At 45.3% G+C, this 26,146-nt stretch overlaps 1 protein-coding gene across 2 annotated transcripts in view; it reads left to right on the top strand.

The window, feature by feature from the left end:
- Window positions 1–26,146, top strand: part of LOC147693029 (thioredoxin reductase 1, cytoplasmic-like) — a 154,759-nt gene that overhangs the window by 8,626 nt on the left and 119,987 nt on the right. For both annotated transcript variants that reach the window (XM_086939275.1, XM_086939274.1), the window contains exons 2-4: window positions 2,216–2,276; window positions 5,930–6,039; window positions 24,970–25,077. In XM_086939275.1, the coding sequence (XP_086795401.1) occupies window positions 2,216–2,276; window positions 5,930–6,039; window positions 24,970–25,077 (279 nt within the window). The remainder of the gene's footprint in view (window positions 1–2,215; window positions 2,277–5,929; window positions 6,040–24,969; window positions 25,078–26,146) is intronic.

The raw sequence follows: 26,146 nt of genomic DNA, 5'->3' as shown, positions 1-26,146 counted from the left end.
GGCGTTTGGCACTGTGAGGCACGCAAATAGTGTGCCAAACTTTGTGCAGCCAAATATTAGTAGTTGTACCACAGAGCTCGTTGGTGCAAACGCAGCACTTATTCCACTTGATATACATGTCTCGTCCTCTGCTGCTTCACTAAAAACATGGGAGGAACCATTGAATCTGTTTAGGTGGGTGACTTGTAAGTTCGTGTCCATCTTGAAGTAGTGCTCGGCCTACCCTTAGACTTTATTGAGGAATGCGAAAAAGAACTGTTTGCCACATAAATCCCTTTTAGGGTGAGGATTAAATGTAGCTGGTGAGTTGAATTTCTCAGTTTCGAGCATGTCCTCCCAAAACTGAATACCTCCTTTTTATGTCCTCTCACGGGCGACACTGATGCGTTTACCCACTTTGATTCTGGCTGTGTGCTGTGTCATGGGTACTGGTCTCCTGGTTGCTTGCTCTGGTTCTCCAGGTCACACTCTGAAGGCCCTACTGCTCTAGTTGCTTCTGGTGTGCTAAACAGTGCTTGATCACACTTCTAGCCTCTTTGGGACCTTCCCAATGAAGTATATTAACCCCTTCGCTGCTGCGACAATTCCGCTGCAGCGCTAGGGGTGAGGGGGGGGGCCGCGCGGTGCTCCCATGCTCGTGACGGAACCGCTCCGTCACGAGCCTCGGGTGGACTGTGCTTGTGACGGAGCGGTTCCGTCACGGCCCCGCCCGCTCAATAGAACGCGCCGCGCAGAAGCGTAATCCGCGTCGAGCGGGCCATGACGGAACCGCTCAGTCACCAGCACAGCCCACCTGAGGCTCGTGACAGAGCGGTTCCGTCACAAGCATGAGAGGAGTTAACCGGCTCTGCTGCTACAACGTGTAATGCCTGTTATGCAAGTGACTGCCTCATATTTCCATGCTTTTGCATATCCTTTAGGTCCGCATTAGAGTAAAGGAACGGAAGATTGGCGATTGGGGGAGGGTCAGTAATGGGTCTGTAGTGCTATATATAAAGTGGCACTGTGTGTGCACTAAGATGGAAAGCTCCTGGTATTAGTGTGTGGAAGATGTTTGCCTTTAACCCCCACATACTGGTTTCCACACACTTGTTAGTCTGTCAATGTAGCACTCGTGTTGATGATCTACGTGGAGGGGTCTTTAGTATAGCCTACGAATCTCACTCTCCATTGTCCCGCTTCCCCCCACCCACACACCAACACTTGTCACATTCACGCTCCATTTGCTTTCCTTTCATCTCTTATTCCCTCACCTGGGATTATAATTGTATTTGTGAGACTCTGCTGCTGCTTAAATCTACTGGGCTACTTTGTTTATGCTGCATCCTTGAGTGAATTTTATTTCTTAACTTGAGTTTGCACATGGCTCTATCACCTCTTTAACAGAAAATGTGACTTTTCAAAATATTACAGGGGTAACGTTAGAATAATTTATCAGCCTCCTGAACTATTTTGGGGGGTACAGTTCCACTTTCCACAAACATTCTAGGACATTCCGCGCATCCATGAAACCTTACGCTCCCTGGAGGTTGCAACGAACTCAGTAGGATTCCGGCGGGCTGATGCACCATTAGCCATCTTTTTCTTCTGAAACATCATTAATAGTTTTTTTTTTTAAAAAGGTTGAAAAGTTAATATACATTACTGTAAAGAGCTTCGCCAGAAGGTGCTGTTAAAGATAAATAAGGAATGCTCCTGGATGCACTGGCACCTGATGCCTGCTTAGAAAGCTTTTTGTGTGAGAAATCCTCCCATGCATGCACAGCTATCTTGAAATGGTTTTCCCAATGAATTCCAAGAAATCCACTTGTCTAAGATCATGTTTACACGGGTGGCAATCTTAGCAAGTTTCTCAAAAAAAAGTCCTCCTGCGCGCCGTGTTTTTTTTTTTTTTTTCTTTTCATAACACCATTGCAAATGAGAATTGGCAGAGCTGGTTACTACAGGAAAGACTGATTGACTTTGTAAGTGCTTGTTGTAATAATTCAAATAAAGACACCTGTCTTGGAATAGATGCTGCCCAGTTTTAGCGAAAAAATTCCTTAACCTTGCAAACCAAAATATTTTTTAGGGATCAAGTGTTGACTTTTAGATAACATTCGTGAGGGCATGACCTGGTTTGGCAAATGTAAAATTGAGGTGATCTTAAACCATGTTTATAATTGTCTAAGATTTCCCACTCTCACGTATATTGAACCTTTTGTATCTTCCACAGGTTAAGGAACTCTTTGATTCACTCTGCGTGGAGTATAATGCCTTGGAACTTGATCAGTGCGGTAAGATATTTTCGTGTGAACCATGTGCGCTACTTGCGTTCTGCCTCAGAAGAGATTTATGCAATTCTAGGAAATAACTGGTTTGGATTGTTTATCATGGACCTGGTATGGGTAGTTTATTTATATGCATACATGGATGTTGTGGTGTGTGACGATGAAACGTTTCATCGTGATTGATGAAAATAACAAAACCCTTAGTGTGTTCAATATTGTGCGCCTATAACATATTTGTTATCACTACATTACTCAAATCTGCAACTTAGTATTGTATTACTCACCTGACCTTATTTAAATACCGTGTGCGTTGATTTAGTGCCGCTTTTTGAAAGTGTAAAAGTGTTTCTTCCTTTGTTACGGAGTACAGCGTGCATTTCTTGTTCACCACTATGCTCTGCTTTTGGCTGTCTCTGAGCACTATGTGAAGTAGAGGTCATAATACAGGGACAATATGTTTTTAAAGATTGGTGTAGGAGATGGGTGCTTAGTAGAGATTGAGTGGGATCGTGGCCAGTGCAAGTTAGTTAGATGGCGTGGCCTTGACAGTCTCTCAAGCAGCACTAGGTGTTGAATTTTAGTACAATTTGTGGAAATAAATAATGGTTACGGGGCATACAATGATTGCTTGTGTACAGAAAAGATTAAGTAGGACTTTGGCTATTGTCAGAAAAAGGGCGCAGAGTCGGTCGAGGCAGGAGGTGTCAACCATTCTCAGCTGGGGTTTTGGCAACTTTGAGTGCCAGGCATTTTCCACCAGTGTTTGCCTGGACCTTTGGAAAACAGCAGAGGAGTGCGTCTGGCGCCATTCGTTACCCATGCCCACTATACACGGGTCTTGAGGACCAGTGTAATGCAACTAAGGTTAGCCATCTGATTACAAGAAGTAGGTTGTAGTCGTAGTGCTTTTGAGGGAGCATTTGAGGCATAGAGGTTTCCAGGTATGTCCCAAAGATTGATGCTGTTTATAATAAAAAACAATAACAATCTGGCATAGTGGGTTACACCACGGATGGCTATAATGGAAAGAGATGCTCAACAAATGTCGGAAATTGGCTTGAACTTTATCTCAAAACGTGATGAGAATTGGTGCGCTCTGCAGGGTTGTTGCCATTTTCATGTTTGTAGATGCAGAACAAGTTTGTAGCTTCTACTAAGAACAATTAAAATGAAATAGATGAGGGAAGCGGAGGCCTGTTGATGGGGATGTGAGAAACATTTTTTATGAATCCTTCTATCCCATTTGGCCTGCCCTTGTTCAGGGGGTCTTTGATCCATCTACGTACTCCCTTTTTCTCCAGGTGAGCTAAGAATACTTTAGGTTATAATGTGAGTAGGTCATCCGTGGATCAGAGATCTTTAACATAACTAGGAGAGTTACAAGGCCTTCTTACTGAGGATTGTTTGTTCAGGCTTGTCATTGTGTACGTTATGACTCCTCTCTCCTGGGATAAGAAAATATACCCCAGTTTGATCTTACCAGCACATAGGCTTGCAGCGAGCTCAACATCTGGAGCCCTGGAAACAAATATAGGGAGAAGATGCGAGTGAGTTGACTTAGGCAGTCTGAAGAATCTGCGCCCATGTATTGTATAATACTTTAGATGTAGTTTTGGAGAAGTCATTTGGGCTTAAGTTCAGGTCTGCTTGGAAAAGTGTATGAATGAGTTGCTACGTTTAGACTGTCTCCTGGTGAAGTGGATGTTTGTGGGATGGTATATCGAGTTTAAAGTAATTGAAGTGGCCTTGTAGTAATGCAAACGTTAGTAGCACATAAGCAAATTGTGGAAACAGTCTTGTGTTTCTTTACAGAATGAAGTCACTTAGGAAAGTCCCACACCAATTTTTAAATGTTCACCTGTTACAAAGTTGGCTGCAGCTGTTGCCTTATACATGTGTTTTTTTGTATTTCTTCTGTCAAATAGAAAATATTTGACATGCGACTTGGGTGTTATTCCTGCTGTGAAAAATAAGACCTCAAAGAAAAATGGATGTATTTAAAAAGCGTTTTTTCTGTAAACCCATTCGAAAATGTTATTCTGACCATCTGCCAAATACGCTCTGCCGTACAAGACTTTGATTAGGTACCCCATCTCCATTACTCAATGCTGTCTGAACCTTTGCCCCTTCAGTACCTTAGAACCTACCGTGTTTTTCTGCCCTTCCTAATTGCACGCAGATAAAGATATCTTCCTTCGTTCATGGAATAAGAGCTCCTTTTCTTGTTTTCACGGAAGTGAACTTCGTAAAAGCAAGAATGCTTAGTCCTTTTAGATTTGGCCTCCTTCCCAGGGTTTTGCTGTGGGTTTGATGCAAGGTACTTTGTGTTCTGAAAATACATTAGGATGCCCTCCATGGTATTTTTATTATTCATGTGGACCAGCAAGCACTGAGTACATGTTGATTTTATTTAAATGTCATCAACCCTTGCATACTTCAGAAATAATTTTATCTGGCCCAACATTATTCCTATATTCCTATTTTGAAAGCATGATGGTGTCTTTGACTATTACTTTCTTTCCTCTGTAGCTCTTTGTACTGGTCTCTTGTTTAATCTTTATACTAGTTATTGCTTACTGAACGTGAACCTTTTCATGCAATTTGGCCAATGGTGGCTGTAGTATAGTTAAACATTTTGCTTGCCTTTTTGTTGTTGTGGTGTGCGTGTCTTTTGATTTTTTAAAGATTTTATAACTGTTTGGTATGCCTAGCATAAGGGCGGTGGGGGTATGTAAATGTCATGGTATTTGTAGAGCACACTGCCACCAAGCGGTTTCCTGGCGCTATTACTCATACCACTGTGGAACCCTTACTGGCTTTCCCTGTGAAGTGTCCACTCCTGGGCACCCCCATGGTGAAGCCAGGCATCCTAGCGCTGTTGGGGCCGGTGTGGAGGTTAAGCAAGCTATTGCCCAGAGTTGCAGCGTGGGGCCTGTCGTGTTCATGCTGTTGGCTGGGCGGCACACCAAAACACTGGACACAGGTTAGTCGGGCATTTCCTTTATTTTCATATTGTACAGCGTCCCCTCAGCACGTCCTTACTCGTCCCTGTCCTAGTCATTGTCTGTCCCCTTTCCTGTGTCGTCACCGGATCTGGTGTCCGGTGGCCTGGTCACTCTGTCTGAGGACCCACAGGGTCCTAACGCCCTACTGTCCGTCGCCCACACTGTCGGAACACGACAGGGCCCATGATTAGAATAGGCACCGAGGCGAGAATTGTGAGGTCCGAGGAAATTGAGTCCAAGACCCGCCGAGGCTGGAATTGAACCCTGGGCCAGAACTCTGCATCAGGGTCTGCCCCTCTAACCACTGAGCCACACCCCTCCACCTGCTGTTGGAAGAACCGTTACTGCTGCTTGTACAGCATGTTCTACTGTTTTGTAGGAGTGTTATATTGTAGCCATTTTTGCGTGTGGGTTTAAAAAAAAAAATTAATGTGATGTGGAGATGTATCTAGCTTTGACAATTTTTGTCCGTGGTGAAGATGGTCATTGTTTCTGTGGTGAAGAAATAGTGCTGCTTCTCGATGTTGGTCTGCTTAGAGCGGAGGAGGGATGATGTGCAGTATTGGTAAATTGTGTATCTTCATGTTTTGTTGCATGATAGCTTGATTTTTGATTTTATTGTAGTATAGCTTACAGTATTTCATTTTCTTTCAGAGGATGGAACGACCATTCAGGAAATATTGATGGAAATGACTGGACAAAATACCGTCCCAAACGTGTTTATAAATAAAGAACACGTGGGCGGATGTGATAAAACTTTGCAGGTAAAATCTTTTTTATCCAATCCTACGGTTGGTGTTCTTATGGGGTGACTTACCCTATTGTTTGTGAATGCATATTTGTAAATACATCATTTTCTGGTGAGAAAGTTGTTAAACTTAAAAGACCTCCACATTTGGTACAGATGGGCCATACGCTCATTTATGCTAAAACCGTGTGATACTGATCTGTTTTTTCCAGGCACCGATATCCTGTTGTTTTCTTTGACTCTTCGAGGCAGGGCTCCATGTTCATCTAAACCACAGCTAGCCCTACAGGCCAAGTGAATTTCTATTTGCTATGACTGACCTTATCTGAAAACATTGCGTTTTCAGACATTGAAAAAAGTTTCTGTGAATGTGTACCAATAAGCAATTCCTACAGTTCTCAGAAGTTTTGAGCAAGGCCGTGGGTGCATAGTGCTAAACAGTACTGCAACTCAAAGCAACCTACACACAGGCATACACGATTTGTTTTTCTTGTGATGTCACTGTGGGGTTGCTTGACTGTCTTGCCATAGATCTGGTTATTCCTCCTCTGCCTGTCTAAGTCGTCTCCACGAGAATTGTGATGTACATTTTCAATTCCTCACAACTACAGCTCTCTCGCTCTCCAGTGATTCACAAATGAGCCTGTGTGTAGTTGAACATGTGCAGACTATGATTGCATGCAAAGCATTGCTGGGTACTTGGAGGGTTCTGAGGGTTTTATGTTGACATCTAGTGTTATCACCCCAGTTCTTCCTTCCGTCAAATTGAAAATTATAAAGCGTAACCAGACTCTTTATGAATTATAGATGTCACAGATTCTTTCTACTTAAGTGGTTCTTAGCCGTTTTACTTCTGTGGAACCTCACTTAATCACTGCTAGAACCTGTTGACCTCCACTGAATCATTAGAATCCAGGGACCCCACCAAAACATTACTGGAAATCTGGAACCCTGGCCTAAGCATTTATTTACTATTCTTTGAGTTACAAAACCATACATAAAAAAAAGTACAGAAACAAACATTCATCAAACAAATACACAAATTATGGAATATTTTATTAAATTTACAAATATAAAAAAAATCCACATTTTAATGGGAAAGTTGGAGCTTTTGTAAATTCAATTGAGACTACTCATCATCCATGCTATGCCTATTCTAATGCGCTCCCACAAATCAATGTGGAAACTCGGTTCATTTTAGCCTTCAGTTTTACATTTTGCTTCAGTTTTACATTTTGCTTTATTTATATGCGCTTTAAGTCTTAATATTTAATTTTCTAAGTAGTCACAGACCATCAAGTGGTCCCTATTCTACTTTACATTGCTGCAAATGTCATATTCTCTTCTGTAGCTTTGCAACCCAATTCAGTCCCTCCCAAAAAATGCCTTGGCCAAGTCAATAGGTTTTGTCTATGCAAGCTCTATTGGCTTTGTCAGTGTGCTTTTTGTTATTTGCACAGCAGCACAAGTAGCTTTGCAACATGGCTTAAAGTGAAGGGGGAAAAGCGGCGTGATGACGCGGCTAGCGTTGACCACTTCATAGTGCTGTTATTTACTGTTGTTACCAGTGACCTCTCTGCAAAAGAATAGGTTTTCTGAAGGACTTTAAAAAGCAGTCCAGCACCAACTGGGAGTTCACTCTTCCTATTGCAGAAAAACTGCAGCTGCCCTCATCACCAGGCACTATTTCTGAGCATATGACCAATACTTTCAGTGACCATTGTCTCATAACCTCCCCCATGCAGGATCACAGGATGTCTGCAAACACCAGAGATAATTTCATGAAAATGTCTGACCTCCAAGCAGCTGGATGCTGTGAGGAGGGAGATGTAACATACCCAGCTTAACCATGCCGGGTCTCCCTGCTAACATGAACACATGAAAACCAGGCTTGATTCCAGCATGGATGGCTGAAAGAAAAAAAATACTGTTGGCTCGCAAGAAAGTCTGTAAAACTGGCAGAAATCCTAAAAGTACGAATAAGCACAGATAGAAGTTTCGCCTTTGTCATGCATTATAAGCTGTTTTTATAAATCACCGTTTGGGACAAAGGAAAGGGCTCCCTCAAGTATCACCAGAGTAGAGACCGTGTGGCACACCACCAGAGCTGCTTACTCGAGACCTGGGGATCCCAGTTAGTCTCCACGGCCAACATCCTGTGATCTCTGGCATATCACCAATCTCTGGGTGATATATTGCCCTATATAAATGTGCTACAAGATGAAAAAGCAGAATGAGGCAAAACTGGAAAGAGAAGAGATGGGATATAAGCCCGTTTACATTTTTCATTAAAAGCAATAGATTTACAAGCGATGTGTAGGCGAAACCTTAAGTATTATAGCATAAATCCTAGGCCTGGTCGGTAAATTCCATTCAGCTCGTGGAATTTGGGTAATTTCGCATTATGCGGATTTGGCAAAAATTCCACAATGCGCGGCTTCGCTGAATTTTTTGCGTGTTCGGGTTTTCAAAATGCGTGTGAGATTTCTCCCCGAGCATGCAAACCGTGTTCGCGAAAAGGAAAAAAGCATTGTGAACAGGCGGAGCAAGCAATTCTGTGTGTTCGCGTAACTTTTGCGTGCTCGCAGAGATTTTTTACTATTTTGCAGAGCTTTGCGTAACATGACTATGTAAATTCCACCCACCCCTAATAAATACAGTGCAGTGAAAAAGCAGTGCTATGGGGGAAAAAACATGCAGTATTAAAGTTCTTGCTTGCAAAGAAAAAAGTAGCTACAGCAACAAAAGCAATGGATGGACACCCCAAAAGGGAGAGGTACTTCTACACGCTACAGAGAAAATACATACAGCAACAAAAGCAATGGATGGACACCCCAAAAGGAAGAGGTACTTCTACACGCGACAGAGAAAATACAAAGGGAGACAAGAAACCAACAGGAAGTCACCCGCATTATACAATGGAAAGCAAAGAAATAAGAGGGATAAGAAAACCAACAAATAGGTAAGCAATGGACCCTTTTGAAGGTTTTTTTTTGTTTTTTTTTTTTTGTTTAGGCCGATCCTGCCGGAGAATACACATGTCAAAAAATGAGCTATGAACCCGGCCATAGCTTACCATTTGTTGGCATCCTTGTCTCTTCTTTGCTGCCTTCTCATTGGGCAGCGCCTGCTTTGTGTTCCTTTCTTTCCGTGGTGCATGAACCAAGTATAGATTGATTTGCTTTGATTAGTTTCCCTCCGTTGTCTCGCACTGGTATTGTGCGAGACAGCTTCTCCATTTTTTTTATTTATAGAATTCTTTTTGCTATGTTTACTCATCTGCGGTTGTGTTTTTAAGCCTTTTACATACCCACATTTTGGTGTTATCACGGGTTAATCTGTAGACACTACTGTAAAGTTAATTGCTCACTTTTACAGTTGTATGTATAATTAAATACACATTCCTTTTTTTTACCCAATATCTCCTTGTTTTTCTTTATGGCACTTTCTTGTAATCCGGCTTTTCCCGATTTCAAATTAGTCCTGTTTAATTTTAGTGTGTATTTTCAGCAGAGGTTTTTTTTTTGTGTCATCAGTCCCCACTACTAGCTCAACCATTAGGTTGTCCATTTCTGCTCTATTATCTAAGGCCTCCTTGACCAATTCAGATGCAGCTTCCCGGACTCTCCGCTCTTTACACTACTTATTCACCCCACTCGCTTCCTCTCCCGGACCTTCCTCATTTTGCTTTTAATAAGCGCTATGTCATATCCTTGGATTAAAAAAGTATTGCTCTCCACCCCAATCTCCCTCTCTGACCACCCCACCGATAAAGCCAATAGCTATAGACCTATTTACTACTGCTTGTTTTATTTACAAAAGATTTCTCAATCGCTGTGCAGGAGAAACCTAAAAAACTGAGGCCAGATCTGAGTTTAGGAATGGCATTGGCAGCCACTTTTTCAGGATACTGTGGATGTAGTTTGTTCTTTGCAGTTTAAACTCTTGCAGCTCTGTGTCTAATATTTCTGAACACTGAAATTACCACTTTACAATTTGAACTGGATCTTCGCTAGAATCTTGACTGGTACCGATTTTCACATATACTAGTCTGAGAAACAGTGCAAACGTAAAAAAAAAAAATTCTAAACACTGAAGCTATACTTGAGCTTGTGTGCAGACCAGCTGCAGGTGTTTAGTGTGGGTCCAAAGAACTGCAATGTGAACAGTTACAGAATGTAGCCAAGAACCACTTGCACATGTTAAGGAATGCCAGGTTACTGTTGTACAGATTGAGCTGGGTCCCAGTGATGCAGGGTCCTTAATGTTGACTGGGTTTCTGGAAAAATCCAGGACTGAGGCAAGTGTTCTAATTTCTCTCATTGTACTGGTTTGTTCCTGAACGTTTTATGTAGCAACCGCATGTAAAGTGGATATTAACTTCACGTGACAAGATAACAATAGATGTCAGTGCAAAGTTACTTTAAGACATTTGCTGCACAATCTCCGATCCTTCCCTGTAAATGCATGTGCTCTTACATTGCTTCAAATGTTATTGCAAGACATGGTTGTGGGCAGTTATGATGTATTTGCAAACACTCCCTGCAAAGCATGTATTTGAATACGCATGAAGTTGTACACCACACATTGGAAAAACACTCCAGAATTTTTTTAATATTTTTTTAAGATGGGTATCCACTTGGATCTCTTTAGAAGCTTGTATCAGTAGTTTTTGCTTTATGTACGACAGATGTGTACACGCCTGTCCTGGCGCTTCTTTGTTTGACTTTCTTAGTTTGGAAACGTTTATTTAATGCCTAATATGTGAAGGTTTAAACTGAATAACGCTTGACCTGTGGCAAATTGGGAAATGATCATCCAATTGTTTGATGTTGAATGAAATTGCAACCTGGGTGTCAAATAGTCCCAAATTATTTAGCTTATTCTGGCTGTGTTCCACTTACAGTAGTACTTTAGATTGGAAACTAAAATATACTTGCAAGAATTGTTTAAAAGGTAATTTAAACCACACTTGTTTGAGTGATGTAGACACTTGGCACCAACTCCTCAGTGATGGGCACCTTGTTCTTCAATGGCCATGTGGCGGATGCTTTTTTTCATGCTTCTTGAAGGGTGATTAAGTGCAATAGTGCACTTTAGAATTAAAAAATATGCTCTGAATAGTAGTTGTGCGTTCCAAACTCAGAATATGTCAATTCTTTTGCTCCTATTGTATCTGCTTTGTCGTAGAATGAGCTTTTGTTTGGACAAATTAATTATCTGTTTGTAGATGTTAACCTTCTATCCTTAACCCCTCCCCTGCTGATGACGGAACCGCTCCGTCATCAGCCGCGGTGGCGCTGTGCTGATGACGGAGCGGTTCCGTCATGGCCCGCCCGCCACTCCTGCGCAGTGCGTTCTATTGAGCGGGCGGGGCATGACAGAACCGCTCCGTCATAAGCACAGCGTGTCACAACAACATGCAGATTGACTAACCTTTCAGGTACAGCAGGAGCGATGTAGTTGCTAATTTCTCTCCTCCCTGGGAATGGCACCTCAAGTGAGTCTTATATAAACACTCCCCTATGAGGACCTCACCCAGGGAAGGGGAAAAGTGGATAAATAAAACATAGGACTGGCAGCCATACACCATCTACAGGGCTCGACAACAGGAGAGACCCCATACGTTGGATCTGTATTGTGGTTCCTGCATAGAGACACAAGGACACGAATAATTGCACTCCTCCCTGGATTACAATATCAAGTATACATGAATGTGTAGAAACTCACTTACTTAATAAGGCTGCCACAATCATCCAATCAGAAAAGGGCAAAACAGGAAATAATAAAGTAAATGGCAAACAAAACTGGGAACTGCCCAAGAACCCCAGTTCTGGAAAGATAGGTTCTTTATTAGTAATGAAGCTCAGTCATATGTGAAAGGTTACTTATCTTCTTCAATGTAGTCTCTGCCTGTTCAGCTGAGTGGAACACGAAAGGCAATGACTTGCTCTAGATGTTCTCCAAGAAACAAATCCGAGCTTCTCAACAGCTCTGAGGAATCCAAAATGTTCAGCCGAATGCCAAGCCCCAAAAACAAGGATACATAAATAAACAAAAATAGAAGAGCAGAAGGTATGCTTTTTATGCTAGCACTCCGTTAGCCAAAGTCCGAATACGTCTGGAATATCACGGTAAATGATCCAAGATCAGAGTCTATGCATCCGCGATAATAGAGAGCCTCTGACTCCGCTCTCACAGTGCGGCTCCCGGAGGGGGTTAAAGGTCACCAAACGCCGCGGAAACAAAGGCGCAACCCTCTAGCGCGGCTCCACAGCGCGAATTCAGTTGACAATATCCAAAGAACAGAGTAACGCCGTACTCCGTAAACAAGGGTCCAGGTCAGAAAAGCACAAGTGAAAGGCAACACCACAGGTGACAAGCACCGAGGGCTTACTGAGGGATACAGATATAGAAAGCAGGAAGGGGAAAGGAAGAAGAAAGCAAGAACAGACTACATAGCAAGCATTCTGGGAGATGTAGTCTCTCTTGAAGCGCCTAAAACGTGACACAGCGCAACCGACTCTGGTGACGGAGGGTTCCCTCACCAGCATGCGCCCGCCGCATTTCCGCCTTGCCACTTAGCACTGCGGCGGAATAGCCGCCGCAGTGAAGGGGATAATAGTGCTGTCTGTGGTGGCAGGTGGTGCTTTAAAAGGAATTACACCAAATAAGCAGATTGCTTATAGTTACTCTGAATGGTTGACATGGTTATTGCAAGCTGATGAGACCACTTATGTTCAGGACTGCTTACGGACTTGCACTGCACAACTTGACAAAAGCAGTGTAGTCTGTGCACCATTTCCTTGCATTTGTGTATTTCTTGCCACATAAATTCTCAACATTCCTACAGTACTGTTCTCTGCTAAAGAACGGCTTGGATTCTGTAAATGTGGTTGTGGTCAAATGTATGTTGGACAGAGCGGACAATTTCTCTGTTTCCCACAGAATGTGGACTGGATACTAACCATCCTAACACTAGCTTAGGGCCTTAAAAGATAATAGGTAAGATCATTTTCTCTCCTCTACTGCCCTGTTATACCTGTAGCTAAAAATGATCTAGATGAAAGTGACGGAAAGATGGGAAAAACTACTTGTATGTGAAAATTCTCTTAGATGGGGCAACACGGTTTTGAACTTTGACGAGTTCCTCAAGCGAAAATGTTCTCTAAGGGCAACAGAACATCTAGTTTATTTATCTTTTGTGCAGTTACTTTTTTATGCAGTCATGGTTTTCTTGGTCATGCAGAAGGTATTTGCTTAATGGCTTTTCTCCGTTTGCATATGCTATCACTTGGTATGTGTAGCCGAATGTCTTACTCAACACAGTTCTTATCTTGAATAGAAAGTTAAAGGTTAGGTGTTGCCTTGGTAAGACTGGAAAAATTGTAATTTACCCTCCGACCTGCTGTGAGCTTCTCTGCGAGTTGCAGAAATTTTGCCTCCTTTCTAGCTCTTGGATGCTTACGAGACCCTTTGCATCAATACTGTGGGCTTACAGCGTGCCCATTCTTACCTTTTGTTGCCTTCATCGTCGCGTACTTGCTTCTCATTTTATTGTTTGGCCCTCTCCTGGAACATGATCCAAGTACTTGTGCCTTTCCATCGCTCGTGTTTTGGCTGCTCATTTTTTTCTCCTTGTTTTTGTTGAACTTATAAAAATGCATGTGTTTGCAGGCTGTCTCCCTTAAGTGCTTCTTTGCGTTTAAGCGCTGTACATAGTGTATCTGGTTTTAAGTTGTCTCCCTTCTGTGCTTCTCTCCACTCCGTTTCTCCTGTTTGTCTGCCCTCCACCACCCTTATTTCTGTTGTCTGTGTTGGCTTGCTCCCGTTGTCCTGTCCCTCTGTCCCTCTCATTGTGTTTGTTGCCTCTCCCACTCCCATTTTCCTTATTTCTCTATCCCATTGGCATTGTCTTCCCCCCCACCCCACCTTTCCCTAGGTTTGTGTTAATAAGCTTTCTTCCTGATCCATGATGCCTGCCACACACCCGCTTTAAATATATATATATTTTTTAAGTCTGATCTGGCCAGCGCTTGCCTCCTTTATTATATAGAAAATTCAGACCTGTTTTGCCAAAGCTTGTATTTTTTTTTCTTTCTTTTTATAAATTCTTTCTATTGCCTCAGAAGGATCACACATGCAAAGGATCAGCACACGGTAGAGCGTCAACATTCCGCTCTAGCCGTCAGTCACGCAACTTTTCTGATGTTGTTGGACATAATACCCCTCAATAGAAGAACTCTTGCTTTTGAACAAGCCACAGAAAGAGAAAACAATAAACCAGAAACGTCCCGTAAAACAGCAGGTCTCTACCCTCTCCCTCCCATCGCCCCTTCCCGGTCTCCACTCCCCCTGCTCAAGTTTTCCTGTCAGTCCCTTGCGTAGGAACTGGGCAGTAAGGTATACAGTTATCAAGCATGCAATCCCGGCGTCTAGTCTATCCTGACCAGGGTTCCATAGGCCTCACGTTGCCAGTTCACAATGTCTCATTCTAGTCCATGGTATTGCCTCCACTTAGCCCACACCCTCCGAAACTTTTTGGGGCATCCCCTGGCTTTGTAGGTCACTCTCTCCGCCGCCATGTACAGATCCAGTCCACGCCTCCATTCCTCCATGTCTGGTTTTTCAGGCGCCCCCCAGCGCCGTGCGATATCTCGTTTTGCCACTACTAGCGCTAATACCAGAAAGATGATCAAGGGGCGGGGTAGGTCTACTTCTGTGGTCGTGCCCAACAGTGCTAATCTAGGGTCTCGCGGAAGGTCCGCCCCAGTACCTCCCCTAGTTCCAGGAACACACCCTCCCAGTATTCTTGGATGACTGCACATCCCCAGATTATGTGGAAGAAATCCGTACTCTACTGGCGGCATCTAAGGCATGTCGTGTCAGGTACTCTGCCCATTCTAAATAGTCTCACCCTGTCAAAGTATGATCTGTGCAGCACCTTAAATTGAATGAGACGGAGCCTCGACTTGATTGCCACCTCCCGTGGATGCATGAGGGAGAGCTTAGTCTAGATCCTCCATGTTACCCACATCTGCCTCCCATTTGACTCGTAGGCCCTGCAGATCCCCTAGCATGTTGTTGGTCAAGGTTTTATATGCGAGGGACACCGCCCCCCTCCCGATCTGTTCCTGCAGTAGTCTACCCTCTAATGGAGCATATTCTGGAAGGTCCGAGAGTGTAATGTTTTGTGCCCTCCATGCGTGTTTCAGTTGAGCGTATTTGTAATATTGGGTGTTGAGCAGGCCAAATTCGTCTTGGAGTGCTTGGAATGTTTTCAGGTCTCCCCTTGCTATCACGTCCCCCACTGTGGAGATGCCAATGTCGTCCCACCTTCTAAAGCCTTTCAGTTTATGGAGCTCTCCCAACCATTTGCAGCACCAGAGTGGTGTCTGTCTAGTGGGCCTTTTTTCCCAGCCCATTCTTTTGGATGCCCTATACCAAGCCGTTAACGTAATCCTGGTGGCAGGGAGGAACTGCTGTCCCACCGTTTCCCCATAGAGATAGTGCAGTATAGTTTTACTCGACCATTTAGACCTTTCCAGGGCATAGGTAGGGTGGTCGGCTGCCGTGTGCAGCCATTCGTTAATTGGGGCGAGATGTTCCGCCCAGTAGTATGCCTCTAGGATGGGGAGCGAAATCCCCCCACTGTACTGATGGCGCTGTAGGGTGGAGAGCGCCACTCTCGGCTGTTTCCCCAGCCACAGGAAGGCGCGCAGGTCAGCGTGGATTGTATCCAGGGTCTTATTTGGCAAAGGATAATACTCGTTCTGGAGTGCATATAGAAACTTGGGGAGGATGACCATTTTATATAGTGCAGCACGCCCCAGTATGGTGAGCGGGAGCTGTCTCCACCTGTCCATCTCAGCCGTGGCCTCCAGCATTATGCGGGCTAAGTTGGTAGTGAAAGAGCGTGTCCTGTCTAGTGTTATAAAGATTCCTAGGTATTGGAAGCCGTCTTTAGTGTGTATAAGTGACTCTGGCAGGCAGGCTCCCCTCTCCTTGCCTTGTGGATCGTAGAGGATTGATTTGTGCCAATTTGTGTGTCCTGCTCGCGCCCCAAAGTCGTCGAGCTCTCTGAACAGTGCTGGGATAGTCGTGTCTGGGTCTGTCACGAACAATAGTACGTCGTCGGCATACAGGGATATTTTTTCCTGTGTGGCAACTGAGTCCCCCCATGTAAAACCTTTGACTGTCTGGTTCTGCCTGATTCTGATCGCTAGAATCTCGATGGTGAGGGTGAAGAGGGGGGACAGTGGACAGCCCTGTCGCGTGCCCCGCCCGATAGGGAACTCGCGGGACAGCCTCCCATTAACCCGTACTCTCGCTCTCTGGTCTGAGTAGAGGAGTTGTACCCATTTCAAGTACTTGGGTCCGGGCCCAAACCGTCGGAGGGTCTCCATCAGGAAAGGCCAGTGGACTGCGTCGAATGACTTCTCCGCATCCAGGGAGAGGAATCAGTGGGGTTCACTTCTCTTAGAGACCTCTTGCAGCCAGTTGTGGGTGCGACGGAGGTTTAGTTTAGTCGCCCTATCAGGAAGAAAGCCGGATTGGTCCATATGCACTAACTCAGTGATGACCTGTCGCATGCCACGAGCCAGGACTGTGGCCAGAATTTTTGTCTCTATATTTAGCAATGAGATTGGGCGGTAGAAGGAGCAGGCATCTCTAGGTTTCCCCTCTTTGTAAATTGGCACAATGATGGCCAGGTCTAAGTCAGGAGGGAGACTCCCCGCCCGGTATGATTTGGTAAATAGGGCCTTCATGTGCCGCTGCAGTAAGTCTGCAGTTCGTCTAAAGAATTCCGCCGGGAAGCCATTCGGCCCCGGAGCCTTCCCTGGCTTCAGCGCCGCTATGGCTTCCGATAACTCCTCCAGGGTTAAGTCCGCCTCTAAGGCCACACTAGCTTCTGTGGATAGGGTAGGCACCTCCATGTCGCCCAGGTATTGTTGGGCGTCCCCACTGTCGCCCAGGTCCCTGGCCCGGTAGAAGTCCTCATAGTAGGACGCAAAGGCTTCCGCTATGCCCTCATCAGTGGTCACCCTCCTGTCTCCCGCTAACTGGACCTGATCCACCCACCGCGACGCCCGCTCCTTCCTGCTCAGCCAAGCTAAAAGTTTACCCGACTTATCGCCTACATCATATAGCCTGTGTAGTGTCGCCAGAGCCTGGGTGCGTGCCTCGTCTGTGGCCAATTCCCTATAGTGTCTCTGCGTGTCAAGCAGTCTTCTAAGGCGCACCTCCTCTTTCTGCTGGAGGTACTCCGTTTCCAAGGTCAGGACATTCGCCTCTTCACTCGCTATCTAGCCCTGTTGTGCCCGCCTGGCCTCTCCCAGCCTACTCTGGATGCGGTCACGGAGCACTGGTTTCATCGCCTCCCAGAGGGTAGCTCCGGAGTCCACTGAACCCTCATTTTCAGCCATGTAGACCCGAATGTCCGCCCGCACGCCCCCGAGTATTTCCGGCGTTTGAATGTCCCACGCCGTTAATCTCCATTGCGCCCTCCTGACTCCCTTCACCCGCCCCAAGTGGACATATAGCGGGGAGTGATCAGAGATCCCTCTCGCCTTGTATTCCGCTAGGTCTCCCGCCGCGATCTCCTGTCGGGATACGAAAACCTAATCTAACCTGGAGAAAACCTTGTGTGCCCCAGAGTAAAATGAATATGCTTCTTGTGTAGGATGAAGCCATCTCCACACATCAGTGAGGCCTATGGTAGTCATGAGCCGTGCTAAGGCTGTTGTGTGTCCCCCTGCGTGCGGTGACCCCGATCTATCTTGCATGGTGCACATCACATCATTAAAATCCCCTCCCACTACTTGCGTGGTGTCAGCCGTGTCCAGCAAGATGGCGGAGACTGCCTTTAGTGTGCGTGACTGTAGCTTAGGTGGGGCATACACTGACAATATTGTGTATCTACGTCTGTTCCACATCCCCTGAACCCCCACATATGTGCCCTGCGGGTCTAGCCAGGTGTGTGTAACCGTGAATGGCACTGCTTTGTTTATGAGAATCACAGCCCCCCTGGAGTCCGTTGTGTAGCCTGCATGCTCTAGGACAGTGGATCGCCCCCTTGCTATGAATGCGCAGTGATTCCCCTTTAGGTGGGTTTCCTGGAGGAGGATAATATCAGGTGCCAGTCTCTTGAGGTAGGCTGTAACCAGTCCTCTCAATTTTGGACCCTAAGCCGTTCACATTCCATGTCAGCACCGTGACCCCTGAGTCAGTTCTGTGTGGAGTATCTAGTGTACTTGCCATCTTGCATCACAGCATCCCCCCCACCCCCCGAGCGGGACCTTGGAGTAGGATAGACCCCAGGTATGGGCTAGCATAGCCCTGCTGTTTTCTGATGAACTCCCCCCCCCTCCCCCCCCGTTTCCCTCAACAACCCCAACATGAGGTAAAATGGAATCCCTTTCACCCCACACCCCCCTCCCCACCTCCCTCCCCTTCCAGTCGCATCCCTATCTGGGATTGAACTATCCACGGGAGAAGGCCTGTCGCCCTCCCACACATCCCACCCGTATTAAACAATAACCAGCACTAAGAACACAAAGAACAGAAGGGGGGGGGGGGGGGGTGTCAACTTGCTTGCTCCGCATCGCCGAACCGCCATCTCTTCCCAATCTCCGTGCACCATAGTTCATGATAGTGAGTCTTGTGTGTCCATATGCAGCCCTTGACCTGTAGAGTCTTGCTCTAGCTGCTGTATTTCTTTGGCCAGCGGGTGCAACGAATCACTCCTACTGTCCTCCTCCTCTCCACCGGACGCGCGGCCCTCCGATTCCTCCATATCCTGCTTCAGAACGGATTCCATTCCTCAGGCAACTGAACCTCGAGCCTGCCACAGTCGTTCCCCGGAGACATCGATCTGCCTCTTCCCCTGTCCTGCATGCCTCGTGGCCTATAGGGCATCGCCGGTGTCTTCTGAGTCTTTTGCGTTCTCCGTCGCTGAGGCTTCGGCCTCTCCCACCTCGGTCGTTCTCGCAGCAACCTGTCCTGCTTCTCTACTATTCAGGATGGGGCGCTCCACTGCCACGCATCATCCAGGTGCGCAAAAAAAACTGATTTGTCTTGATAGATGACCTTGAGTTTGGCCGGGAAAAGGAGCATGTACTGAATTTTGAGGGACCTCAGTCTTGCCTTTACAGCGTCAAAGGAGCGGCGCTGTTTTGAGACTTCCTGACTGTAGTCCGGGAAGATCATTATGGTAGTATTTTCAAAGCGGATCTCTCCCATTTTCCTGGCTTCACGCAGGATCAGATCACGATCGGCAAAGTTCAGGAACCGCGCTATAACTGGTCTCGGTCTGGCTCCCTCCGGTGGTCTGGCCAGGAGTGCCCTCTCGATGATGAAGCACGGAGAGAACCGCGCCGTCAGGAAGGTGGTTTTCAGCCAGTCGAGGAGGAAGGCAGTCATACTCTTTTCCTCAATTCCTTCCCTAAAGCCCACAAAGCGTAGGTTGTTCCGCCTTGACCTATTTTCGGCATCATCTACCTTCCACAGTAGTTGACGGTGAGAGGCCTGCAGCTCCGCCATGTCTGTCTTAAGCGTCGTAATCGATTCCTCGTTGTCGGTCAGTTTCGATTCGGCCGCTGTGACCCTGTCGGTCAAGTTCCTGAAATCCTGCCGCAGTAGCGTTACCTCTGACCCTACCTCTCCAATTTTTGTTTACAAAGCTGCTCGTGATGCTTGGATGTCCGTTCTAGACGCCTGTATGGCCTCCAGCAACATGGCCGTATCATTGCGGGCGCCCGGCTGCACGGACTGTTCCACCATAGGACGCGGGGCCGCAAAGTTGTCCATTGGGCCCTGTCTCGTGGTTTTGGGTACCGTGTCTTTCCCATGGTTGCGCAGCCCAGGGGTCAGGCTCTCCTTGGAATATGTCCTCTTCCTCTGTGTGGCCAAGGGGCTCGGCCGTGCGTCGGGGACAGTGGTAGCACTTTTAAAGCATCTCCTTCCGCCTGTGTCTCTCGGGCGGTTTATTTCAACATCCCCACCGCCACTGGGTTAGGGCCCGTTCACTTCCCGTCTCGGGGGGGGGGGGGGCAGCAGGCTGGGGGCTCCGCCACCTGTGTCTCTCAGGCAGCCCCCTCCGAGAGTCCTGTCGCCTCAGGCCCTGGGTGCAGGCATATGTGGTGCAGCGTTGTGTGTGGCGGGCTGCGAAGCGCCACTCGGCCGTCTCCGCCCCCCTGTAGTCTTCGGGGCTTCCAGCACCGCAAGGCCAGGCCTTCTCACTCCCGGCAGGCCTCAATGCTCCGCTGCGGCTCTCCAATCTGCCGCCGTCCCCCCGGGTGCTTCTACCTCGCGGCCCCCATGTTGGTAAAGGCGGTCGCTGTGTCCGAGGTGTGCCCCGCTCCCGGCGCTGCACAGGTCCCGTTCCCGCCTCCTTCACCCTGGCCCTTCTGCCGCGCAGTCTCTGAAGCAGGGCCCGGTCTCACCCCGTTTCGGGTGGGGGCAGCAGGGGCACCTCGTCGTCACCAGCCTCCGCCGATAATGCCGGCTGCCATCTTGGGAAAGGCGGCCGGCGAGCACCGCGGTCCAACTCCTGCTTCCCGGGGAGACGGTGAGGGTCGACCAGACAGCCAGGCAGGCTGTAGAGCCTCCGTCTGTTGGTCAGCGGTACCGGGCACCGCCGGGTCGTCAGGCGTGCATCTCTCCGCCGAGTGCCGCGGCTGCCATCATGGTCGCCAGCAGATATCAGAGCTGTCGTTTTCACCGGCGCACAGGGGAGTTCCACACCGGATCGCCACTGCAGCAGCCCTTGCCAGGTACCCGGGCGTCAGTACATTCATGTGGTGTTTCTGAATCTTGGGGGATATGTGTAGTCGGATATGTGTTCGGCTCGGCCGGAGCTCCGTGCAGGCACGTCTAGTCGGCCATGCTGCTGGCCACGCCCCCCCCAAAGCTTGTATTTTAAGTGCCAGTGGCTTGACTGGCTTCTTGTAAGGGTGAATATATTCTTGTATTCTGAGTGTCCACTTTTGAAACTTAAAAGAATTTGTTAAAAAACGTACTTTCCTTTTTGCGAAGATCTTGTTAATATAACATTTTGAGAAACTTATTTTTATAACATGGGCATGATCTCCTTTTTGAGTCGTGTCGTTTATTGGTCATTGTGTCTACAAGTAATTTGTTACACTCCTGTGTTGGGTCTAAGACTGCTCGCCCACACTACAACAAATCGAGCACTTTGGGTTTGCACTGAGCCCTGTACATTTCTGGGGGATTTCCTGGACTATGCACAATATAACCACCCAGTGGTGTACCATATACAGAGCCAGCTTCCTACAAAAGGCTAAAAGAAAGGGCAAAGACCCCATTCGTAACCTGGTCAGATAAAAACTAAATTATCCATTTGCTAGGTTTCAGCTCATGGCTAGGAGATAGAGCATGGTAATGAACCAGAGAGAAAAGTTGGTCTGCCTTGTACATATGGGTAAGCCGCACCTGATCCTAGAAAACCTTTATTTATTTTTATCCAGGCTCTAGTCATGCAGGGGATTCGGTCAGGGTAGTTGGAAAAACTCTTGGATTCCCAAACTCATAAAATTACTCCTAAGATACCCAACCAAGGAATGGGTCTGAATTGTCCAGAGCTAGGCATTCCAAAAGGGATACTATTAGAGAGACCATGTACCAGTTTCAGTTCTCTTTGGTCCACAAACCATTACCTAGTACTTTTGCTGATTGATCTTAGCCATAAATCCAGCAAAAGCATACAACGTTCTCAAGTCTCCTCACGGCCCTCCCCCCCCCCCCCCCCCCACACAAACACACACGAGCAAGAGATGTTGTATGCATTCACTCTTCATGTATAACCGCTAACAGCTAGTAGGAAGTATAGCAATCTAGAAGCTATACCCAGCAGCAGCAGCATTCAAAAACAATGGAGTTCAGCAGCGATGCGTATTAGAATCATTGTCACTGTATCTCCTTCCTCCCCGTTGTCACTGCTGACAAAGTTAGTATATTAGTGCTTTTTTCCCTCACGCGCCCTTTGTGTGGACAGCTTCTTTATACATAAAATAAAGCATAAACACTTTTTCCAATCTGGTCACAGCCTTCCTTTTTCCACCTCCCCATTTAGTTTAGAAGGGACATATTTCATAGCAAATATTAAACTACGTTCATTTTCATCTAGCCAAATCGAGGAAAGCATTGAGCCTTGAAGTTTAGGATTACACAAGACTTATTTTTGGGTAGTTTCTGGGGTTAGATTACGGGTGAGGTGACAGTTGGCAGCTTTTAGACCACCTTGGTTGTGAGACAGTGCATGCATCGTGCAAATGACGAGACCGAAAGATTGCAAAAGGGTAAGTTCCTCAAGTGAGTCACTTCTGTCTATGCGTTAATTTTTTATTTTATTTTTTTGGCCCTTAATTTAGTAGCTTTCTATTGAACCCTTATTATCCCAAGTGACCACATACCCTGGTTTTAGACATAAATATAATGTTCCAACTAGGTTAAAAGATTGGAGCTTTCTAACGTGACAAACTAGCAATCGCATAATTTGGTAGAACTTTCTCCTCCTGACTTTAATCAGCCCTGTGATTAACAGACGTGCTGCTTTTGCCTAGCGCAATCTATTTTATTGACCTTTAAAACCTCAGAAGCGGAGTCGGCCCTGCCACATTCAAACCTGTGACCTGTTGCTCTTGCTCTTATTTGAACCCCCGCGAGCTCCTTACGTTATGAAACAAAAAGGTCTCAGAATGCTGATGTATCCAAACAATACAATAAGCATTTGCGGTTTCATTCTCCTGCTTGCTTTAGGCAAAAGTATTTAACTTTAACGCAATTGATAGAATAACCAGTTGTGCTCTTCTTTCCTTCCCCCGAGGATTCATACATGTCCTTGCCTGTAATATTCATTTTACAGGTCCACTTTATCAGCATATATCTGCTGGGGACGCTGGATAGTTATGGGTTATTGTGTAGTTTTCCCATTAAATCTCCTGGTAATTTCCAAAAAGATACTGGAGCATAATCGAAAATATGCCCACTAATCGGATTACTGCTGTGCAGCCTGTAAGTCCCTAAGGATAGATGGGTCTATTGACTTTGACAATGGTTGTTCTAAAATGTTGTATAACTTAACATGTCAACCTGACCTGTGTATTTCTTGGCACTAAATCTGATATTGTGGATGAAATGACCCTGGCAGTGTATGCATTAGCCCACCACGATTGTCCCCGGCGTAATGCTACATGAATGCAGCCATAATGTAATACCATAAGCGGTAACTGGCCATCAAAGCCACGTCTTCTTTACTCTATTTTGACTAAGGTTTTTGATTTATTATGAAACGGGGACTTCAGAAATGTGAAGTAGTCGACGTTCAAAGAATATGAAGTGGCACAGGCCCTGACAAAGGCACCCTCTGGACATGTGACATATAGTACTGCACAAACTACATTATAGTCCAGCTTAAGTGGCGCAACATCCTTTTTCTATGCACAAACCTGCCACTGTTCTCATGGGCATGATCTGAGTGTTCCTCTGCCCTGCAAAGTGCAGCTGGAATTAAAATTTCAACTTTTTTATTTTTAAACGTTATGGAGCGTGGGCTAACTTAAAGGTTACTATAACACTGCATTTACCCAGAAGTATGTAGGGAAAGAACGTCTCCAGATCTGCATAACCGCAGACAATCTAAGAACAGGAGATTCCCATTTTCTATCTAGAGCATTCACTCTTGTTAAATTGCGCACTACTCTCGCCCTCTGCATGCTATAATCCCTTTTCGTGCAGCTTCATTTTGCTAATAAATGTTTAGCCTGTACCTTGTCAATTCTGAAGACCTTGAAGACAGTTGTCCCTCTGGTAACTGTAGCACTCTGTCTCCCCATTCATCAGAAAGTGCATTCAACAGCAATTTTTCTTCCTGCCTCATGCACCTGTTCAACTTAAAATTGTTTATTCTTTCCTTGTCTCAGTAAAACATAAAAGGTGTTTCAGGGAAGTTTTCACATCGATTGCAGACTAATTGGATTACTTGGTCAAAATCCTCTTTATCTGTCTTGGGCTCTCCTAGGCGTATTATCACTAGAACTGAAGATGTGCGATCATCCATTCTTTTTAGCTTTAGTTTTTTTTTTTTTTTGGTGCTGCATAAATTCTTTACATTTTGGGATGGATTTCTCTCTCCTTTTCTTACTTATTCCGGGTTATGTAAATGAGCTACACATCTGCAGCTCGCTCTGTCAATTCAAACTCAAAAGGCTGCCTTGCAGCCATCCATGTAACATGGAATGCTTTGACCACTTTCATTACTGGATTCAAAAACTGTTGCAGAACAGCGCCAGAAAGAAGACCTGTTGAGATCAATGTCCAGGTACAATCACATTTTCTAGTGATATACCTTAAACTCACCAGGTACCTATGAAAGTAAACTGCTGTGTGTAGGAGTATAGAAACCTTGTGCAGGTGTGGTTAGTTAAGGGCTGCTACAAAAACTGACCCCATGACTCCAATCCCCTCAAATATCTGCAGAAATTTGCAATCCAGTTCGGTTTCTTTATTCTTCCAAATTAAAACAACCACATTTCCAATGGAGCTAACTTGAGTAGGGTCTTGTTCTAAATGATTCAGAGTCCACATCAAGTAAAAGTTTCGACTGATCTTTATCGAGTAAGGGAATAATTGTTGCAGAATGCAGCCGCGCTCCTGCCATGTCAGTTTTGTATACTACAAGTCTGTCTGGTCTCGAGTACAATTCAAGAAGTGAAGACGTCCAGTTTGCCTCAATCCTTCTTTGTGATATGCTAACAAAATACAACTTCTGCCGCTGCTTGTTTTCGCGAGTGAAACATGTTTTGATAATCTGCAGTTGAAAAAGTTTTAGCTCTTAAATCGGTGTTCGACATTTATTATGCTCAACTTTCAGTGTTGAGCACAACACTCTTAAAATTGACTGTCTTTTTTTTGTCTTTTCTTCTAGGCTCATCGAAATGGTTCCTTACAAAAACTCTTGAATGAAGGCCAAGAGGTGTATGATTATGACCTGATTGTCATTGGTGGTGGTTCTGGAGGGCTTGCATGTTCTATGGTATGGAGAAGACTCCTGGTCCGTTAATGGTTTTGTTTTTCTACATAATATTGAAGGGGTTTCATTTTAACTGATCCAGTGTTCGAAATGGGTAGCATCCTGTTGACTGAAAGACTGTAACATTCAGGTTGTTGTGGAAAAAGTGCTGCTTAAACCTTCAATATTATGAACATTTTGTGAGGAGTCAATTCCAAAATTTGTATTCGCACATTTAAGTCTTTGATCATTCCATGAACCTGCACTAGATGACTCCTACTTGCTGTAGAAAGTCTGTTTGAATGGAACAAGCCTCAATAGCTTAGTTTGCTTTTACTCTCATTCAGTGGGGTCTTAACAGTACTGTCCCTCGGCGATGAGTCACGACTGATTTTTCATATAGTTAGTCCTCTGTGGTAAATGGGTACTAAATAACTGCTAGCGCTTTCCCTCTTAGGATGACCTTGTCCAAGGTTGCCATGTGACATCTTTTAAAATTAAAATACATAAAAAATTTCAATGGCAAATCACTAATTTGAATGCGAAGATTTTATTTAAAATTCAATGTGGCGTAATATCTCATATGATGGCTGGATCACACAGTTACGGCTTATTGTGGTAAATTCATACTATTTTTGTGTGATCACAGCAGTTTTGAAATCCTTTTAAAAAGTTGAAGTTTTGATTTTGACAAATAAAACCTTTTTATTTTTCCCAAAAACTTTCTGTAAGCAGAAAATCCTATGCGAAGTTGGTGTAGTTTGTATGTCATCTAATCCTCGGACATGGCGCTTTCAAGTTCTATAAAGGCTTCCTGGCTTTGACCATTCGTTGGGTTACTGACTTGAGAGCTCCTAACTACAATTCAGTGTATTTTGTTCACATTTCCAGTGATAACAAGAACTAACCACCATGAATAAGATTGTTTTAATGCCAACATTTTGCATCAGTGAATTAATTTATAGTTACAACATTCTTCTCGAACTTTGCTAGTCCATTATCTACAAAATGGAAATAGACTTAAAACTGCTGTCTTGCAATTTTTCCTTGAAGTTGTTAGTTTTTTTTTTTAGAGGAAACCAACCCTTGTCTT

The sequence above is a fragment of the Lissotriton vulgaris genome, chromosome 9 (genome assembly GCF_964263255.1).
Source record: "Lissotriton vulgaris chromosome 9, aLisVul1.2, whole genome shotgun sequence".
In the NCBI taxonomy this organism is placed as follows: domain Eukaryota; kingdom Metazoa; phylum Chordata; class Amphibia; order Caudata; family Salamandridae; genus Lissotriton; species Lissotriton vulgaris.
The sequence above is the reverse complement of the archived record's forward strand: the minus strand, read 5'-3'. Positions and strand labels throughout refer to the sequence as shown.